The sequence below is a fragment of the Stomoxys calcitrans genome, chromosome 4 (genome assembly GCF_963082655.1).
Source record: "Stomoxys calcitrans chromosome 4, idStoCalc2.1, whole genome shotgun sequence".
NCBI lineage: Eukaryota > Metazoa > Arthropoda > Insecta > Diptera > Muscidae > Stomoxys > Stomoxys calcitrans.
In genome coordinates this window covers 50,189,539-50,205,455 of record NC_081555.1, presented here as the reverse complement: position 1 = coordinate 50,205,455, position 15,917 = coordinate 50,189,539, and the positions used below count along the sequence as shown (strand labels likewise).

The 15,917-nt window shown below is 39.2% G+C and overlaps 1 protein-coding gene across 2 annotated transcripts; it reads left to right on the top strand.

Moving 5' to 3' along the window:
• Nucleotides 1-142: 142 nt before the first annotated feature.
• LOC106080878 (heparan-alpha-glucosaminide N-acetyltransferase) lies at nt 143-13,246 on the top strand. 2 transcript variants are annotated; one of them, XM_013242480.2, is made up of 11 exons: nt 143-384; nt 4,289-4,442; nt 4,544-4,689; nt 4,906-5,027; nt 5,097-5,274; nt 11,316-11,520; nt 11,578-11,742; nt 11,799-11,920; nt 11,977-12,146; nt 12,649-12,835; nt 12,908-13,246. In XM_013242480.2, the coding sequence occupies exons 2-11, from the start codon at nt 4,299-4,301 to the stop codon at nt 13,200-13,202; spliced, it is 1,734 nt and encodes a 577-aa protein (XP_013097934.2). In that variant the 5' UTR covers nt 143-384; nt 4,289-4,298; the 3' UTR covers nt 13,203-13,246. The 2 variants fall into 2 exon arrangements, with proteins under 2 accessions (XP_013097934.2, XP_013097935.2); XM_013242481.2 differs by lacking the exon at nt 143-384 and having other exon boundaries at nt 4,361-4,451.
• Nucleotides 13,247-15,917: the final 2,671 nt, after the last annotated feature.

Genomic DNA, 15,917 nt, shown 5'->3' with positions numbered 1-15,917 from the left:
AGTGTCTTTTTTGTGTATTGACAGTGATACCTACACCGCATTTTTGAGTACGCGAACACACCCATTTATTCTACACCACTATTAATCCATAAATACCAAGTACTTAACTACCAAATGAAATAATTCATACCGCCAACCAACCAAAGCATCAAAACAAGCAACACCTATCCTATCTGCACAAAATAGCCAGCCAGCTAACTTTCGTTTTAGTCTTGAAAATAAGTGTTGTGTGCTGTGATTTGAGTAAAAATAGGAAAAAAAGTTTAAAGTAACAAGCGACCAATTAAATAAAAAGTCTTAATAAACAGAAACATGTTTAACTAAAGCAACGTTTGTTGCAATAATTTGGCACAAACAACTAATAAAACCACAAAAACAACAAATGTAAGTGAAAGTATATTCGCATATAACACAGTGGCTCAAGGAGAAAAAAAAATATGAGTATAATGTCAAAAGAGTTTTGCATTGCATTGAAAGACAATTGATTTCCTCTTACCATTACAATAAACAAAGAGGTTAAGATAAACTATTAACCTCTCAAACCATTCCTATCGACGTATAAATGTTAATCCCCAAAATATTTATGGCCCACTTCTGAAAGTGTTTAACATTACAAAGCATTGTTGTGAAGGTAGCGATCCTCGTCAATCTCCTATTGGTGAGGACCGACAGAAACGTTGTTATTGTTGTTGTAGCAGTGTTGTACACTGAGGCGGCAGCCCTTGCCGATGAAGGAATCCATGGCGTCAATCCAGTACATACAACCGGCTGCCGTGGGATTACTACCTTATCGGAAACGAAATGGTCGTTGGTTATTTAGAGACGACAATAACTCACCTCTTCATATCGAATATCATAAGCACTGAGTATTTAAGCAAGAGCTTGTGCCACCTGGCCTCTTATTGAGACTCCACTCGATACCACCGGAATTGCTGTTACCCCATATACTTATCTAGCACCCCCAATTTACAATTTTTGGAGGCGCGCGGTAGCTCTCATCTCAACTTCTCATGGTAGGAGTTAAGGTTAAAGAACACACGCCAACCGTTTCAGTTGGAGAAATGATACTAAAAAGTACATTTTTGGTCGAAGAAAGAGTCATAGCGAACCAATACATTTTAACTCTATTGGATAATAGCGCCCTTATGGTCAACACAGGATGAGCGTTGTGCTTTGTTTTTGAGTGTTGCGTTGAGAAGTGCAAGTCTGCAAACAAATCCCACAAAAGCAACACGCAAGAGTTACACAATTTCCAACTGTCGGAGCGCCAAGTTATTCCGTGCTGGAACATGGGTCATCCGAATCCCTTATTATACTGTTAATAACGAAGTAAAAAATTTGGTTGTGGGAGTATACTAGAAGCCGTTCTATAGCTTCTAAAATAGTGATAGGTCGGTTGAAGTACTTAAGGCTGCAAAAAGATTTATACATTAAAATAAGTACACAGAGAATTTTGCTGTCTTATAAATAGCATGTTTTTGTACCATTACGAGTTAGAATTAAAAACATTTTTTTGGGATAAGATAACCCTAGTTTTTGCTTACGTTGGCTGAAATATAGAATGTGATTTTCACTTATGGCCCCATATAAACCCATCGATCAATTTGACCCTAGAAGCCCCAATTTTTGTCCGATTTAGCTGAAAATTAGTATATACCCGCAACACTTACACCATATTATTTATTTCTTTGCCGGCCTCTACGAACATGAGCATAAATAACTAGACGCACACCTAAATCATTGAATATTAATATTTGTCTGTGTACTACAGTATTTCCCCTTATAAACTGTTTCATTGAGAAAATTTATTGAATACTGGTCGAAGATTAATGTCATTTCGACTTATCGCAGAAAACATTGATTTTAATTCCTGATAGCTATTCTAAATAATATATATCCAATGTGAAATGACTTTAAGCAATGGCAATAGCTTATCTCAATTATGCTTGTTCATTGCGTAAATCTCTGCTATCAATAGTGCATTCAATGAAATAGGTGACGCAGCAGCGCAAATATTCAACAATGTTTTTAAAAGTAATCGTTATTTTTACGTTTGGGAAGCGACAGTAGAGCAGAGCTTATAATGTCCGCCTATGTTGGGTTCGAATCCTGGCAGGACCATAAGGAACAATTTTCAGCGGTTTTTATCCCCTATGCTTTATGCTGTCCACAGTAGGGAGAAAAAAAATGTTACTCACGCACGACTTTAATGTCGATTGAATTCACGCACGCCCACGAGACAAAAATGTTACTCACGCACTGCTCACTAGACAATCACGTCCCACGAGGCACTCACGACGATAGTCGTGATTAGTGTTGTGATCATTCACGTCCACACCTCTAGTCGACAGGATGAAATATAAGAATTAGTTGTAAAACATTGCAGATACAAAGTACTAAAAAATGTAAAAACAACAATCACACAACTGGGTTTTAAAACCCACAACATTTGTGGTGTGAAATTAACCTATCTCTTTGAAGTCAGCTTCAAATTTAATTTAGTTGGCTAGTATCCAACTAAAATCAATTTGATGGTCGCTAAGTTGAAAACATTGACACATCAAGAAATGTTGTTCAGCATACTATAATTATAAGATTTAAAAACTTGTATGTGAAACTGAAAAACAAATAAACAAACAAGCTGCAATTATTAGATTGTGGTGCAAAGCTAAGCATCCATAGAGTTTTCGCTATGAGTACTAAGTACTTATTGCACAAATGAGCTTATAGGCCGGTAGAAAGGATGTTCTCATCCAAGAGTTCAGTATCATAGGCGGACATGCTAACCCCTGCGCCACGTTGGCCTCCTTTTCTTTCATTCTAGTGATATCCATGCTCTTGGACATATAGCTCGAATCTCTCCGAAGTGTTAAATCAGAAGTCAAATGACGAGAAAAATATCCCAATTGAGCAAATCGTAAACTCCCAAAAATGTTCGTGCTTAATAAACAGAGAGCAAACATGCTGACAGACTGAATGTTGCAACTAACGATTTCTGCAGAAGCTGCGACGAGGTCTAGCAAAAGTAGACTATAGAACATTTGCTGTGCCTCTGTCCCGTACTGGCAGCAGAAGGAGTTAGCGAATGTGAACTTTCACAAGTTGTTGGACTTTTTTTGTATGGTTCAACGGTAGGAACTGGAAGGCAACCTCCTGTTACTGTAGTATCACAATGGTCGAAAACGTCTAAGTGAGTCTGATGACAGACTGCCATTTAAACCTAACCCAGCCAGGCGAACGCTCTAGAATTTGGGCGTAAGAAGGGCAAACGAAGTAATTTTTAATCCCATCGGTGATGGCCGCTCTTCGATCGTTTTCATCGAGTAAATGAGACTTATTATAGGGAAAATATTTTGGAAACTGCTTTGGAGCCATGGGCACGCAAATATTGCGGTCGTAGATCATGGATGTAAGAACAAGACTCGACACCGCCACATAAGGCACCTGTAAACCACGAATAGCTAAAAAATGCCGTTCTGTAATCGGATGGACTTTTATATTTGTGCCATTTTAAGACTGGTACTAAAGCGCGATTTTTAAAAGCTATAGGAAAGTTAAATGCATGAAATCTTTATTTGAATCGATAGTACGGTTCATATAAATTTATGTTTGGTGATTATTTCATGCAAATGTTGAATGACCGCGACTATGCCTCATATGGTCCATCAGCTTAGTCTAATTTTGGCATACTGTTTCCAACATTTCGGCGGGATTTCACCAATAAATGCTTCAATGTTGTCTTCCAATGCGTCATTTGAAGCGGGATTGTCTGTATAGACATAAGCTTTAACATAGCCCCACAAAAATAGTATCGCACGATCTAGGCGGTCAATTGAACGATCTCGAATGTGAAATAAAATGTTTACCGAACTCGTCTCTCAATAACTCCATTGTAACTCATGCTGTGTGCCATGTGGCACCGTCTTGTTGAAACCACGTCATGCAAGTCAAGTTCTTGCCTTTTGGGTAAAAAAAATTGTATCATCTCACGGTAGCGCTCACCATTCACTGTTACGCTACGATTCGCATCATTTTTGGAGAAGTATGGTCCATTAATGCCACCAGCCCATAAACCGAATCAAACTGTGTTTGGTAGTCCTTGCAGTGCTTCTGGGCGATTGATGCGATTGACAAGAATCGCTATCTAAATGAGTTGAAGTGGCTACAGCAACAGCATATTTTATGTGTTTCTATTTCGTTTTAAATAGCTACAGATATTTTTTAATTCAAGTTTAAGGTTAGGATTAAAACTTGAAACTGTTCTTGAATTGTTTTTTTTCCATTTCAGATTGTAAAAAATGTCCCAGTTTACGGAATATGTGGAGCCAACATGGCGTGGTCTTAATATGCGGCAGTTGAAAGTGGACGAAGCTTATTTGATTGCAAAAAACTTCTACCACAAGGTTACTTATTTGTACACTCTGTCTGAGCAGTGCTATACGGTATGAGTGGTAATTAAGTTTTAATTATGACCAATAATGAGCATTGAAACTAATGTTTTAATGTCATTACATACATTTTCAATTTTATTTTTCGTTAACAGTGTCCCTATACAAAGGTTAAGGCTTTGCATCCACAACAAACCAACGATGACAACATCACACATTTAACAACCACTCTTAATGTGGCTTACAATATGAATTTTAAATTGTTCGATTATGATGCCGGACGTTATGCCTTTAGCAATGAGTAAGTGGAGTTGAAATTGAATCGTTGTTTGTTTGTATGTAAACGTAAATGTTGAAAGCAGGGACTACGGTGCCGGACACTCCTCTTTGCTTGATTTCACTTTCTTTTTGGAAATAACATTTTTTTGCCGTTAACTACAACTTTTTTATTTTTATTTACCTTTTTACATTCTTTATGATAAATAAATAATATGACCTGACTTTCTCTGTCTTACAGAACGGCCTTGTGTATTTCTGAACAAAGGCATTTAAAGGAATTTGGTGTTTATAACTTTACTTTAAATGCCAATGGTACTTGTAACTGGGATATCGATAAGGATGGCGTGAATATTTATTATTGTAAGTAAACCAGTTAACAAAATCTATAATTAGACATGAATATTCATTTATGTATTCCGATTTTTACAGCATTGCTATCTGTCTTTTTATTGGTGGCACTGATTTTGTCGATTCTAAAGATATCATTATGTGCTTGGCGTTCGTATCATTACGAGGAAGAAGTTTTAGAGAATGTCGCGGGAAGTGGGACTACCGCCGGAACTGTACAGCAACGCAATCGAATGCGAAGTTTAGATGTTTTTAGGGGGTAAGAAAACGTTTTTATTATATAGATATTTAATACACACCAAATGGACGTGTTTGCCGACATCAAGACATTATGATTTCTATGTATGTGGAGTACAAATCTGATATTAATTATATTTGGGTTCAAGTGGTGGAATGAATTGGATATTAAAATTTTAGACAAAGTATCAAGAGGCTGCCCCAATCCTAAAAGGATATGTAGACATATTAGGACAATTCGTGACTTTAACAAAAGCTCTTTATTATTAGTGCACAAATTGGATATCCAAAATTGGTACTAGGAGTCTAAGTCCGCCTTCCTCCAAAAAAAAAAACAGGTCATGCAGATGAATCGGAACAATATTGGACCCAGGCAAAAGGACTTTGAGAGTAGAGTAAAAATCATTTGGGGATAAGTTTTGTTATTGTAGATGTAGCAGCGTCTTTCGACTGCTTGATTCTGAAGAATATCCAGATCCAGGAACTCTGCGAATAAGGTGACGTGTGGTCCCAGGCCACAATCGGAATACACATACTTCACTTTGCTATTAAACTTTTCTCTGTAGGAGTTGAGATGGCGGAATCTACCGGAACGTAATAGAGAAAGAACTCCTCTGATTTGCCGAGGGAGGTCCACTTCTTCAGGTGCAATGGCAGGCGGTCGTTCTCCAAGGACTACGTTCACTCTGTAGCTGTTCACCGCATGTGTTATCGTGTTTACATGAATGCTATCTAAAGCCGCTTGAGGTTCTCTCTTGTTTCACCGAATCTCTCGTGCAGCATGTAGTTATGTCTTCGCACGGGTAGGATCATTGTCTCCTGACGGAGGTGGTCTACATGAGAAATGAGGAGACAGCCAGTCGCAGTTCGAAGAGGGGCATTCTAACATCTAAATATTATTCCACTGCATGTTACATAACTGACGAAACCACATTGGTGCTGCTTAACTTACCGTAGACCGGCCAATTGCTTTGTACGTGGTCAACAAATGCTGCCGCCAAGTGACATGAGAACTTTGTTTCTACTTTTGACCTTATCCCAAACTGCTATGGCATGTAGGGAGAATATATAAGAGATGTCAAATGTGACACAAAGTATTTTGGGACACTTGATGGTTGCAATCCTTTCTTCATCGACTTTCGCATTCAGCTCATTATTCACCCCACGCGTTTTTGTAGTGAACAATGTGACTGAAGATTTGAAGCGGCAAGTTCATTGAGGCAGACCTTTAACCTATCACAATTGTCATCAATGGGTGCGGGGCCTGATGCCCTGCCTCACCCTGCCTTGAGGCACTCCCTGTTTCACGCTACGGTGTTTCGACGTTGGCGATGTCCTCAAATAGTTTGGCATGTCTGACCGTGTGGAATGCCTTCGATAGTTCCAGTGTCACGAGGACCTGTCTGGGCTGATTGAAGCATGGGGAAATGTGTGCGGTGATGGCATTACAAGCGGAGGCCACCGTAGCGCAGAGGTTAACATGTCCGCCTATGACGCTGAACGCCTGGGTTCGAATCCTGGCGAGACCACCAGAAGAAATTTTCTGCGGTGGTTTTCCCCTCCTAATACTGGCAACATTTGTGAGGTATTATGCCATGTAAAACTTCCCTCCAAAGAGGTGTCGCACTGCGTCATGCCATCATTGAGCTTAAACTTGAATCGGACTGCACTCATTTATATTTGAGAAGTTTGCCCCTGTTCCTTAATGGAATGTTCATGGGCAAAATTTGAAATTTGATAGCATTCCAAGCAGTTGTTGTGCTATACAATCTTCGAAATCTATTCTAATGCTCGTCGAATTAAAAGTCTCTAACCATGCTCGGAAAGAGAAGTCTCTCAAGCATCTTGGCGATTGGTGAGAGAAGAGAGATCGGTCTGTACGACTGCCCCTTACTGGGGTCCTTTCCAGTCTTCAGTAGCTGGATCACTCTGTCCTTCTTCCAGGCATCGGATATTATAAAAGTTTTCAAAGACAGGTTGAGGCGAGTCGTAAGGTACCGGACTCCAGGTAGATCTAGATCCTTCAGATTTAGTGTAGAGATGGCTGTCCATCAACACGCAGAACACGGATACGACCAATGGCTCACCTCCTTGCCTTGTCACTCTCGCGATGCCAAAAGTGACTGAGATCCTGTCATCCCTTCTTCAGGGAGTGACTTAACAGTAGACCACAGTTTGCCTTAACCAGGACCTAAGTTAGATTGTTTCAAGTGTTTCAGCCACAAATTCAGTTTATAATCGTTGACTACCCCGTTTGATCACTGATTCTGGGGTTAGTGGGGTTCGTGCAACGAATTCCATCCTGGTCACCTGTGAGTATCACTGCCTGCACCGGGAAATTGGGCCGCAGTTGAGGTATTCGACCGCCTGGTATAAAGCGAGCTGCTGCTGTGTTAACGATGTCTTGGAATTTCCTCTCAGCAGCTAGCATATTTAAGGGGGTTGTCAGCTCATTGAATCGGTGATTGGTGTTATCTCTGAAGCTGACACAATTGGTCTTCTTCTGATTTATAAACGTCCGGCGCTCAGAGGTTATGAAATCGTCTGGTCGGTTGATGGTGAGTGTTTTGGGGAGGCGATCTAATCCCAAAATTACGGCTTGCAGGATACATCACTCAGGAGATCAGGTGATCAAATGGAAATGTCTGGCGAGCTACTGCACATTTTGCTGCAAAGCGTGGAGCCTTTAATCTGAACTTCCAAAGTTAGGCCCCGCTGGTCGTTGCCTATGGGAGAATGACATGAAACGTGATGTACATTTAAGTTTCCTAGAACCATTATGGCCAAACAGTACGCCCATAATGGCTCGCACCGACCCGAAAATACGCCCAAACAGACATGTAGACCGATAGGAACAATATTGGACTCAAATGAATGATATTTAAAAGAAGAGTACTAATTTGATAATAATAGTAGAGACGAAGTACCTGAAGAAATTCCCCACGGGATGACTATTAGCACCCCATGGATTGAAACCCTAAGCTCCGATTTGTGTAGTGTTTACCATCATCACGAGATGCTCAGATAACAGCTAGCACGTGCGTCCAAAGATTGCGGTTGGTAGAATGTTTCGTACACGGAATAGCTGTAACTGCAGTCAATCAACGGTATCGAGTGGATATTGAGACGCCGGGAGGCAACATCTCTTGCTTAAACACTGAGAGCCTATGATACTCGATATAAAAAGGCAAGTTATTGGCGTCTTTAAATAACCAATGGCCATAACGTTACAGCGGCGATCGGTCCTATGGACCGGTACAAGCTTGCTCACCTATGGAATATGACGAGGATCGCTTCCTGCACATGCAAACATGTGGCTTAAACAACATCCATATAAGACTCCAAAAAAAGTTTTTGAACAGTAGAGAACAGTTCCATTAAATGCTTGATACTCTTGACATTAAAATCATAGGATGGGCGTATACTATTCTAGTCATTCCTTTTGTAACACCTCGATATATTCGTCTAAGACTCCATAAAGTATATGATCGTCTCGAGGTTGTGAGTCGATCTAGCCATGTCCGTCTGTCGAAATCATTACAACAGTCGAACGCGTAGATCTAGCCGCTTGATATTTGGACAGATACTAAATATTGATGTAGGGCGTTGGGGATGTCAAATGGGCCATATCGGTTCAGATTTACATATAGCTCCCATACAAACCGATCTCCCGATTTGACTTCTTGAGCCTCTGGAAGCCGCAATTTTTTTCCGATTTGGCTGAAATTTTACACATAGTGTACTTTTATGGGTAAGGTTAGATGGGGATTGCAAATGTGCCATATCGGTTAAGATTTAGATATAGCTTCTATATAAACCGAACTCCCGATTTGACTTCTTGAGCCTCTGAAAACCGCAACTTTTGTCCGATTTGGCTGAAATTTTCATGTAGCGTTCTGTTATGACTTCCAGCAACTGTGGCGGTTTAAATCGGTACATAACCTTATATAGCTCCCATATATACTGGTCTCCCAATTTGACTTCTTGAGTCGTTACAAGCCCCAATATTTGTCCGATTTGGCTGAAATTTTGTATGTGGTGTTCTGTTACGGCTTCCAACAACTGTTCCAAATACGGTCCAAATCAGTCTATAACCTGATATTGCTCCCATGTAAACTGGTCTCCGATCATCCTTGTTTGATTCCTAGAAGCTTTAAGTTTTGCTGCTTAGACAGAGCTTTGGTATATAGAACAAAATTATGCCCTTAAACAAAATTTATTTTGTATACATTTTTAGCAGAATCCATGGTGATGGGTTCCCAAGATTCGGCCCAACCGAACTCAGCACGCTTTTAATTGTTTAAAAGCTGATTTGTGTATAGCGAAGTCAACATATTATATCATATATACATACAGCGGTCAAAAACAGTATTCATCATTAGCAAAATTGATAATAAATTCACTTATTTTGGGTAATTGAAGAAAATTTAAAGTAAACAAATAATGCAGTTTTATGCAATAGTTTATTTTTCGTAATATGTTTTAAAATAAATTCAAAAAATAAATTTAATTAGCGCAAAAAATGCAATTTTATATAATAACACCAAAAACAGAACAAAAAAAGTATTCATCATTGATGTGCTATCATCAAAGTCAAATTCAAATATTATTTGGGAATCCCCCTTTTCTGTTTTATTTAGTAAAGGAGGCTTTGCCCTTGACAGCAAATATTTAATTTCATTGAAAATATAGTTTTTGTCAAAATGGGTCGTAAGCAAAACGAGGTTTCTGATGAGGTAAAAGTTTTGATAATAAAACTCCACAGGAATGGTTTAACTCAAAAAACTATCAGTGAAATATTAAATAGACCACGATCTACTATACAATCCATCATCAGAAAGTGGACAGAAACGAAAACTGTTGACAATAAACCAAGATCTGGTCGACCAAAAGCACTTTCAGTTGGAGATGTGCGTTGGCTAGTGCGGCAAGTTCAGAAAACTCCGAAGACAAATGCGACCATTCTTCGTAAAAACACTATGGAATATTTAGGGAAGGAAGTTACTACACAAACAATTCGAAATACACTCAAAAGGCATAGTTACAGAGGAAGAACTGCACGTAAGAAGCCCTTTATAAATAAAATAAACCGAGTGAAAAGGCTAAACTTCGCAAAAATGTATGTAAAACAGCCCGAATCATTTTGGAAAACAGTCATTTTTGCAGACGAGAGCAAGTTTAATCTTTTTAGGTGCGATGGAAAGGTCATAGTGTACAGAAAACCAAATACAGAGCTTGAAGAACGAAACACAGTTGCTACTGTAAAACATGGTGGAGGTGGTTTAATGGTTTGGGGGTGTATGGCGGCTTCAGGAGCGGGAAATCTTGAAATTAATAATGGAGTAATGGATCATAAGTATTACATTGACATTTTAAAGAGGAATTTAAAAGATAGTGCTGTAAAACTTGGGCTTGGTAATAACTTTCAATATTATCAAGATAATGACCCCAAACATTCTGCTTTAAATACCAAGATGTGGATGCTGTATAACTGCCCCAAAGTCATTAAAACTCCTCCTCAAAGTCCCGACTTGAACCCAATTGAACATCTTTGGGAACATCTCGAACGCAAATTGAGAACGCGCAATTTTTCGAGCAAGAGTCAAATGCAACAGGTGATAATGGAGGAATGGACTAATATAGACCAAAATATAACCGCTAAATTAGCCCAATCGATGTCAAACCGTTTAAAAGAAGTTATAAGACGCGGTGGTCGAATAACAAAGTATTAATTTTTTTAAATTATGTTATTTATTTTTTTGTTTTTTTGCAATGATGAATACTTTTTTTGTTTAATTTTTTGTGTTCAGCTGTAAAATGGCCCTTTTTGTTCCAATAAATACTATTTTTTTCTTTAAAAACAATGAAATTGTGTACATATATATCACACAAGCACTACTGCATCATTAGTTTAATATGTTTTTATTCCAATTGTCTTTTGTAGACTTATTAAAAAAAAAAACATTGAATGATGAATACTTTTTTTGACCGCTGTATTTGTATGTCGAAATTTCTCTTTTTGTAATTTGTATTATTTTTGTTTATTTTTTTTTCTTTCTTTAGAATGGCTATTGTCCTGATGATTTTCGTGAACAGTGGCGGTGGAGACTATTGGTGGATTGAGCATGCTCCGTGGAACGGTTTACATTTAGCTGATGTTGTTTTCCCATCATTCCTATGGATTATGGGAGTTTGTATACCCATATCAATAAAGTCACAGCTATCTAGGGGCATAACGAAGGCACAGATAGCTTTCCGCATACTTTGGGTACGTTGTCTTACACCTTACACCTTGCAACGTGCAAAAATTAAGATTGTTCTCTAGAGGTCTATAAAACTTTTCTGCATTGGACTTTGCTTGAATTCAATTAATGGACCTAACTTTGAGAATTTGAGAATAATGGGCGTTCTACAGCGATTTGGCATTGCATATCTGATGTGTGGTATTATTCATACAGTTTTCGCTAAAAAGGATCACCTAGAACCACAGGTCTTACTTTGCTTGGGTGGGGAATTGGAAAATTGTTGTTAAACTTATAATTTTAGGTGACGTGGAGGCGGGCCTTGTACGATTTAATTTCTTTTAAAGGTGAGCTGATGGTGGCTTTTGCCCTTATCGTTATACACTTGTCTATTGTGTTTGGATTGCATGTCCCCGATTGCCCGAGGTGAGAGAGAGTAAAGCTTGTATGGGAACACTTTTACAAATCATAATTTATTTCAGAGGCTATTTAGGTCCTGGAGGCAAGCACGCTAATGCATCTTATGCAGGATGCATTGGTGGAGCTACCGGTTATATTGATCTGCAGATTTTGGGCAGCTCACATATATATCAACATCCCACAGCAAAGTATATCTATGATTCAAAGCCATTTGATCCCGAAGGAATTTTTGGTAAGTATTAAAATGCTGAATGCCCAACACATCATCATCAACAACTCAGATTGGTTAAGAAAGCCTTTTCCATTTTCACAAAAAAAGATAAAATAGACAAAAAATTTAAATTTTTACCAATAACTTTAACCTAATGCTTGCTAAATTTTCGAGTATTGTAACTTTCTACGTTCAGACTCTTTTGTAAAAAGCCAAATTTGAAATAGAAATACTGCTGCTAGTATTTCTACATATATTTTTAAATTTGCACTCACTTAGCCTTAGCATGCGCATTCAGTACCATTCAAAAACTATGTCGCTATATTGAACTTTGTGAATTAATTCTACAACAAATCGTGGTCGTTCCTTCATTTTATAATAGTCCAAAAAACGTTGTCTAAGGGTTCATAAAAATGGCTATACATTTGTTGCCATAAATGATATTTCTCTTAGATATAAAAAAAACTTACGATGCTATGAACGGTACAAATACATTTAATGCCATGATCTCCCTTAATTAAAGGTTGTTTGCTGACCATCGTGCAGGTTCTCTTCGGTGCTTTAACGGGCGTGGTTATATTAATGCACACTGATTGGCGAGCTCGAATCACTCGTTGGCTATTATGGTCCATGTTTCTCACAATTATAACATCGATTTTAAGCGAGTTCACCAAGGAGTCTGGTGTAATTCCTATCAATAAGAATCTCTGGTATGAAGAAATGGAACAAATTACGGCCAGATATATTTCAATTGTAAATTGTATGTTTGCTTCCCCACCCAGGTCCTTATCATTTGTTTGTGCCACCACTGCGTTAGCCTTTACAGTTTTAAGTATTCTGTACTACATCATTGATGTGCGTCATTGGTGGACGGGATATCCATTTGAAGCGTGTGGCATGAATGCCATCATAATGTATGTTGGACATACGGTAATGCATAAGATGCTTCCCTGGCATTGGCGCATTGGTGCTATGAATACTCATTTCCTGCTACTGCTAGAAGCCGTTTGGAATACTCTTATGTGGATTGGAATAGCCATATATTTGGATCATATCAATTTCTATTATAGTTTATAAGATTTATGTCCCAAACACATTTCCTATTTGTTTTTATGGAATTTTTATTAAATTTTAAATACTTTTATGTATCAAAGTGCAATAACAAAATAAAATGCCTTAAATTTTATGAAATAGTTGAAAAAAGCAATGTATTGCTGTAAAAAGTCAATAAAACTCAAAGCAGAACTGAAAATGTTTTTTTTTAAATGCAAATCTTCTGAAGTTAGTACAATTAGTTGAAAATTGGTTTAACATTTCATTTGGTTAAAACAACCTCTGCTGTGAATGGATCAACGTGAATACCAATTACCTCCTTTGATCATTTGCTCCGTATGGAGCATTCCACTATCCGCAACCTGTGTATGTGATAACGAAGAACACCACACAGATTTGAGCTCAAAGTTGCATCACACGGCCTGGAACTTTGAACTCCAATCTATGTGGTGTTTTTCGTTATCACGTGAAGCTTAGCTGGGAGCTACCGGGCGAGTTCATAGGTTGCGGATAGTGGAATGCTCCATACGGAGCATTCTCGGACAATCAGCGATATCGAATGAAGAGTCTCAGTAAGAGGCCGAATGGCACCGGCTCTTGCTTAAATACTGAGTGCCTATGATGCTCGATACGACAAGGCGAGTTATTGGCGCCTTTTAATAACCAATGATGTTCCCGCGGCGATCGGTCGTATAGACCGCAACGCGCTTGTTCGCTTATAAGAGCTTGATGAGGATCGCCACCTCCACTTGCAAATGTGGCTACAACAACAACATTTCTAACAATCTAAAAAATAAAAACACACTCATGGTTTCAATAGTTTTTATTTAACTGTGTCTAATAGCGACGTCTTCGCCGGACTATGTAACCCCTTCGACTTCTCCCGTACGATAATATGCACTTGACCACGAATTTTGCAGTGACTGTGCCAGGATTATTTTTCTTGCAAAAGTCTAAGAGGCAAAGTTAACAAAATGTTAGACGGAAAATCATAATGGTAACTGTAACCCAGAAAAACTAAGCTGATACACACCTGCAGTTTGCACGCTACGATGTGTTTAGCAAGGACTGGACACGAAGTGGATTTTGAGCCCTAGTTTTCTTGGAACCAGTATAGAATTACTTAATAGGTCATTATCAGTGTTCCCATTTTTGGTAGGTTTTTATTCTTTTGGTGGGTTATTCCTGCATATTAATACCAAGTCAATTACCGAAAAAATCGTCGGGGATGACTCGAAATTAATTCACTTAGTGACGTTTCTGCGTATTCGTTAAGTGTCCAGAATTAAGCCAAGGATAGCGAGTGGCCATGGGGTTAAAAGGGTCGGGCTGTCTCCTCAGTTCTCATGTGGACCACCTCCATCAGGAGACAAAGATCATACCAGTGCGAAGACATAACTGATACATGCTGTCTAAGCAATACCTTTTGGGCTGTTATAGCAGAAACCATCCAAATCATCATTTTGTGGATAGATACCCACCTCCCTGAAGCCTTAAGGTGTAGATCTCTACACGATCTAGAGCGTGAGGTTCAGCGCTACAAGAGAGAACCTCTAGATCAAGCTTCAAGAGAGAACCTCATATCAAGCGGGTCTAAACAACATTCATGCTGACACGGTAGCAGATGCGGTAATCCGAAGAAATCGACCTCCCCCGGCAAACCAGAGTGGTTCTGGCTCAATTACGTTCCGGCAGATGCAGCCGCCCCAATTCCCACAGAGCTAGGATTGATGTCGACGTGCAAGATGTATGTCCCGATTGTAACCAGGGACCGCACGATACACGTCACCTGTTTAACTGCCCGGCCAGACCCACTCGACTCAGACCCAGATCCCTGTGGACGCACCCCATCTTAGTCGCAGAGTTCCTGGGTCTCGACACTCAACAGAATCAAGCAGACGAAAGATAGAACACAATAAACTGCTACAACAACAACAAAGGATCTCATTGCTTCAAATTTCAAGAAAAAGGGCGTACGATTGTTAAGGGATGGATATCTTCTTGATAGAAAATGAGGCATTTGTGCGTTCAATGCCTTCAATCGGAAAACAAGGCTAGTAATAGCTGCATACAAATATGGTCAAATCTGACATCAAACCGGCGGTTTTGGTGCAGGCACATCCTCCTGCAGAAAGAAGAAAGTCTACCAAAGAAGAAAATCTGGTAACTGACACATGCTGAGGATATAGAAAGAACATTTTGCTCAACTGCTAGTGTCCGACGTTGGCGGCGAAGAGGATACCGCAGAACCAATTAACGATGATGGTATAAAAAGTTTACCTCCTAGCCAGAATGATGTCCCGACCCGACTAAAGAACAACATGGCAGCAGAAGCCGACGGGTTACCCACTGAACTATTTAAGACCGGAGGCGACACGCTGATAAGGTGTATGCCTCAGCTTATCTGCGCAATATGACTAGAAGAACGCAGACGAAATTGATGGTTTCAACTCCCAAAACGCCTTGTACAACCGAGTAAATAAAGAAAATGGAGAAAGTTGGGAACCACAACTTTGAGATAATAACTTTATCTACCTCGGCACTGCAGTAACCGAAACGAATGACATAAGTTTTGAGATAAAGCGAAGCATAATACTGACAAACAGATGCTACTTTGGACTAAGTAGGCAGTTTAAAAACTAGGCCACCTCTCGACAGACGAAGATTACACTATACAAGACACTGATACTACCCGTGTTGTTATATGGTTCATGGCATGGGTACTTGTGAAAGCAGATA

Coding starts and splice junctions, on each gene's coding strand:
- LOC106080878 (XM_013242480.2), top strand. CDS start 4,299: ATGTCCCAGTTTACGGAATATGTGGAGCCAACATGGCGTGGTCTTAAT. Junction 11,921..11,976: donor CATGTCCCCGATTGCCCGAG/GTGAGAGAGAGT, acceptor AATTTATTTCAG/AGGCTATTTAGGTCCTGGAG. Junction 12,836..12,907: donor CCTATCAATAAGAATCTCTG/GTATGAAGAAAT, acceptor TTCCCCACCCAG/GTCCTTATCATTTGTTTGTG.